General features: G+C 43.3%; 1 protein-coding gene across 1 annotated transcript in view; it reads right to left on the minus strand.

Annotated features, from left to right (window-relative positions):
• The window catches only part of eif4g3a (eukaryotic translation initiation factor 4 gamma, 3a), an 87,182-nt gene that overhangs the window by 64,760 nt on the left and 16,422 nt on the right, over positions 1–6,000 (minus strand). Inside the window, 1 exon segment of the mRNA XM_034683595.1 lies at positions 1,390–1,462. Coding sequence (XP_034539486.1) covers positions 1,390–1,462 — 73 coding nt within the window.

A 6,000-nucleotide genomic window follows, 5' to 3' on the forward strand; every position in this document is an offset into this window, starting at 1 on the left:
AAACTTTTTTTATATATATATAGAAGTGGTTGCAATAACCTGTATTGACAATAACCGACTTTTAAAATACAAAGGAAATATTAATGTTAAAAATAAGCACATGGTAAAACTGTGTCATACATTGTATACCTTAACCGTGAGGTGGGAATCTGCTTACATGACAGCCCCAGTGTATATATTTTACAGACTAGATTGGATATTAAACACATGTGCTAAGTTCTGATGCAGCAAACAGTTCACTCACATGTCTGATCATATGAATCATCAGCTGAGATTTGCTACATTTGTAAGAATAACAGCATTCACTTTAGATGATCGATGCAAGCCAACAGGAAAGAACAATTCAACCTGGAAAATATATTCTGAGGAATTTTTCGCTGCAGGAAAATGGTGGAAACCCATCTGGTTTGTCCTTTTGATCATGGCAACCACACCCCTGACTGGTTCCAAACCGGCAAAGAGTTGGTGCTGCTCTAGAAACTGTTTTCTTGTCCGGGAGCTGGTTCTCTTGCTGTTGAAACCAAGCGGCAACCTCCGGTCTAAAAATATGAGTCCAATGCGGAAGTGCTAAAAACTGCAGTTCATCGAGGATCCGCTTGAGGCTGGCTCCGGAAGTACCAGAAACCACATACACACCAATTCAAAACGGTCGATCTTTACAGCAGAAATAAACATGTTTACAGCCTGATTCAAAAAACAAGTGTAGTCTGGATAGCTCATTTCTCATTCGGCACACAATGTACGGGGTTCAAATTTTTTAATAACGCAGTAATTTCAAAGATATTAAGATTACGAGTCTTCCATTATGAGAGGCACAGCTGACTTGATTGACAGGTGGGAACACTGTAGCTGTTGGCTAGGAGGCTCAAAGCCCGCCTCTTTACGTCACAAACGCTCGACAGGCTGCCAACAATTGGCCTCAAAACAGCGCTTCAGGAGCAGATGGGTGGCGTCACAGATACTAAATCCATCATTTCTACAGTCTATGGTCGAAACACAAAAATCTGGTTCTCCTCAGTGGAAAAGGGGTATCGAGTCGCCAAATCCTTGTGAATATTTCAAAAGACAGCACAACAATTCAATGAAATTCATACTTACAGTAATGTTTATATTTTTTCTATTTTGTTCACTATACAATGCAGTGTGATTCAGCTGCAGCCAAATTAAGTGAAAACCAGACTCTTAATGTGGAAGATTGCTGCAAAAGGCCACGTCTATTTAAGCCAGGTGGACCTAATAATGAAGCGACTGAGTGGATGTTTTTGGCTTAGCTGTGTAAAAGGTGTTTGCAACTCCATGCAGTCTATGCTTCTGATGTGTGTGTGTGTATCTGTAACGCATTCTCTATACATGCACTGCAGCAAACAGGTGGAGATGTCCGTGACTCACGCTGTAGACTGCAGCAACTCCAGGCTGTGTGGGGAAGATCCTGTCGTCCAGTGTTGGCTGAACCCGTGGGATTCTGGTGAGAGGTGCATTAAGGGAAACTGAACACAAATGCAGAACAAGCAAACAGCTTCATGGGAGAAAGACATATATAAAAAAGGCAGCTCAGCAGGTGAGATTCCCTTCATATTTTTAGATGTATGTATGAGACACAGTGGAGTCTAAATACTTCTGATTACATTACACCACATGATGAGACTTGATTTACTGTTTCCTACCCTGTCCTTGAACTCTGACTCCACTGTGCTAAAATGACTTCTTTCTATGATTTTATGCAACACTTTCAGCTGCTTCAAATCCAAAGGGCTTTCCTCCAACCCCAAAAGCATGCACAGTTTGATTTCAAGGATCCCCCCAGCCGCCCCACCCTGCCTGAAATGCCCCATCTCTCAAAGTACACTGTGTACCTTCAGCTTTTTGCAAGTGTTAAAGGGAAAATCTGAAATGGATTTCTGGGCCACTTTGGGCAAGGGCACCGACAGAGCAGAGGATTATACAACTGTGAAAGAGAATCAGAGAGATACAAACTTCACATTTTTCTGCTTGCAAAAGGTGAAAGAAAAAGCTCTCCTCACAACACTTGTAAAAAAGCTCCGACACTCCAGGCTATTATCAAAGCTCTTGGCACAGAAATCAGAGCAGAAGATATCTTTCTTTAAGGCTTATGAAACATAGAATAATCTGACTCACTTTGGAGGCCACATACGAGAAGACACAAAGGAGGGAATGTGTGATAGCCACATAAAAGAGGAAAGCCCTGTGGTTAGAAACCTGCTCAGGCAGTTGTCTGGGACATGCAGGCTCACACACTGATGGTCACATGGTTTATGGGAAACCCAACGTCTGGCTCTCTTCCTCTCAACCAAATCACGCCTCCTTTTCCCCTGAGGGCCTGGATGTTCAAGAAAAGAAGCTTTTTGTACGACATGTTGTCCGACCGCGACGGAAATCAAAAGTGTTTAAAGTTAAACTCAAACGCCAGCAAGAGAGGAGGGGGTGTGTTTTTTTTTTTTTTAAAACAGCTCATTTTCAGAGTTTCACTCCTGGAAGAAATTCAACGACAACTCTCTGTTGTTCATTCAAAGGTGCCACAAATAGTTGTGTAAGAAATAAAAAAAGAGGAGAGAAGCGTGCTGAAATAACAGATTGCCGGTTTTAAAATGGTCAACATGTTAAAGAGGCTTGTGAATAATTATTTCCCTCAAAACTATTCATGTGTCCTTCACCGGTTCTTCCAGCAGAGGAAAGTGACCCCTAAAGCCCTCTTTTCTTTGCTCTGCTTTTGCCTGCAGGGGCCATCATCTCTCCTGGCCCCTTGCCAGCTTCACCACTTGACAAAACAAGGGAGAGCAAGGACGATAAGAAAAGATTCATTTAAAACCCAAAAAAGGGAGCTGAGATTGAAAAGGGAGAAGCCCAGCAGGAAGCATTATCTGTTTCATTGTTGGAGAATTTAGAAAGACAACACGCCCACCCTCCCACGGCACACACGCACACAGACACTAGAAGTAATTAGAGGCGAAGTCTGTTCGCACTGACACTTCAGTGTAGGTGAGGAGGAGCAGGATTAAAATGAGCCCGGGGGTGATACAGTATTATAAGTTTTTAGATTCTGTTATGATGCAACACGAGACATTTAAGAAAACTGTGCAATTAACAGAAAGATTTCCCGTCATTATCTAAAACGCCTTCCCTTGCCCAGAGTCGGTGAGAAAATGATTAGTATCATCAGCTGCAAATACTTCTTGACCCAGTTTTGGTGGGTAAAGAGGAAGAGGGAGGGGCGCAACAGTGAGGCAACCTGATCTGTCTGCTCTACATCACCGCTGGCTGACGAGTAATCTGTGTCAGGACTGTAAACAGAAGGCGCGACTGGGATACAGACGCAGGTGAAACAAGGGTCCAACGTGAGGGAGCAACAGATGCAAATTCACTCAGAGGTAAGGGTGTAATGGCAATTTTGGTTCTTTTTGTTTTTTAAATTGTGATGTCTAGCCCCCCTAAACCTCCCGCTTGAATACACAACCCTGTCCCGGTGCAGATACCTGCAGCAGACAAAGGTTGTGAAACATACCTTAGGGGCCGTTTCCTTAGGTATAAATGTTTAGATCTCCAAATGTTCAGAATCTTTCTTCATTTTTTTTTTCTTTCTTCAATAAAACCATGTCAGCCGGCAGAAGTCCCTTTCTTTCATTATTCACCAGTAACAGGGAAAACTTCCACAACAAGGGTGAACAGGATCAAGTGCAGGAGAGAGAACGGGAAGAACATGAAGTTCAGGGAAGACAAATCCACCTATCATCTTTTGGGCTTATGCTACTCAGGGTCCTGAGGAGCTTTGGAGCCAATCCCAGCTGTCATTGGAACAGAGGTGGGGTACACGCTGGACAGGTCGCCAGGAAGAGCTTCACACCTACAGTCAATTTAGGATCACCAGTTAACCCTATCTGCATTACCCTTCTTAATGCAAGGCCACAACACTGATTAAAGCACCACCAAATATCAGGGGAGATGAGAACTTTCACTTTACGCAGACTTGACTGTCGTACAGCTGCGACTTAGGACAGACTGAAATAACCGTGGTTTTAAAATCCTGACAAATTCACAAACGCACAAAACTCCTGAAAATGTCTAGACTCCATACTGTTGAGGTAAACTTTATCCCACCTTGATCCAAAATTTTTCCTGCAAGACGCCAAGAAATCTGTAAGAAGTCAGGGTGAGTGGAAGGGTGACCGCATCAGGTAAGGATCAGGAGAAGACACCGCTACAGAGTGATCACTGTTTCTTCACTTTCTACTCACCACAGTTTCCCCTATGTTGTTTTCTACCTGCGTCCATTTTTTGAACGTCCTTTATTTAGTGATATGAACACAAAAATGGTCACCATCATCGAGAACTACTCCTCCTGCATGTGCTCCCCATTCACCCCCTTTCACCGTAACCGAACAGAGCATATCAAGTTATGAGAGACGATTAAACAGAGAAATTCTCAAACGACTAGTCTCTGAAAATATCAGCGCCCTCAACGTCCGGATATGATCCAGAAAATGTGTGAAAGGTTGGCCAAGCATATAATGAAACTAAATATACGTTCTTCTGCAATTCAAATTTATCTCACGGTGACGTCGATGTAAACACAACAGAGACTGATCTGCTGCTCAAACTGCTGGTAGTAACACTTTGCAGAGAGAACAAAACAGCAGCAGGTTCAATGAGTCTGTTCAGCACAGACGCTTTTTCCAGCGTGAACCAGAGGTGAGATTTTAACTGTCAGTCTCAATATCCGTCAACAGTTAGCCTTAAGGGCTACGCTATTTACTGTTGCTGGGAAACACCATCAGCTGCTCCCTCTCCTTTGAGACTCCTCTCTCATTGGACAATTATGGTCTCCCTCAGGAAGTACCAGCACAACTATCAAGACTTCAAACATTCAGATCAAACTCAGGTGATTTTGAGAAAGTCACACCCTCACATTACTGAATCATGAGGCAAACATCAGCACAGACCGAGGTCCCTGATCAGCTCTCTGCTTTCTACAGTCAGGTTCAAACTCAGCCTCCAGCGTGCAGGTGTTCCAGCACCTGTGGTACAGATAGCGGGGCTTTCACATCACATTATGGAGGGAAATTCAAAAAGGCAGCACTGAATGAAAATCGATTCTACACTCAATTGAGCAGCAGTGAGGTACGTTTTGGGCACAGATCTGTCGACATAAGACATGATTTAAATCATGAGATGAAACATTAATGCTGATACTCTTCTTTAAACAGCAGAGGGCGCTATCTGGCATCGACTTCTTGCTCAACGTCATTATGTCTGTTACGTCTGCAGCTCAACGTCAGCACTGTGGCAGCAGGTGAAGATTTGCAGCCGGGGGTTGCACAACCTGTGTTTCTCACACATAGATAGCACCCAAAAAAAAACCCTGCCTTTTTTGCCCAAATAAGAACACCATCTGGTACCAAAAACTAGAGGATGACATCTCTCGCTTTCTTCTCCTTGGGTAGGTGTCCTGAGAAGTTTCTTCACACCAACTCTGCAGGTAGCAGGGTGAGACAGAGATACAGCCAAATATATGACCGTGTGAGAGCGTCTTTGGCTGCGACACTGCATCCAACATGTTTTATCAAAAGATTGTAGGTAAGGTTTTCCATTCCAGACATTTCCAAAGGTTAGGTTTAGGAATAAGGTCCACTGACAGAGATCTAAGGTTAGGATTAGGTAAGAACCCTGAGTGGTTAGGGTTAGGTGAGGCGATAGTTGTGAAGAACCCTGAGTGGTTAGGGTTGGGTGAGGCGACAGGTTGTGAAGAAGGTTCGGGTTAGGCGTGAAGTCCACTGACCAATACTGTGGCATGAATTTTTAGCGGTTCCTTTTATACCCATTACTTTATGATTTAATGGAAGTGCATTTTGCATCTTTTCAGAGTCTCAAAGTATATTTGTTGTTCTGAACATAAAACAAAGTAACCTGGGCATGAGGCGGTAAAAAAGGCCAGTTCAAAACATGAGAAATAACAGTCTCATGAGGAGATTCCTTCTACAAAGCTTG

The sequence above is a fragment of the Notolabrus celidotus genome, chromosome 1 (assembly GCF_009762535.1).
Source record: "Notolabrus celidotus isolate fNotCel1 chromosome 1, fNotCel1.pri, whole genome shotgun sequence".
Lineage (NCBI taxonomy): Eukaryota > Metazoa > Chordata > Actinopteri > Labriformes > Labridae > Notolabrus > Notolabrus celidotus.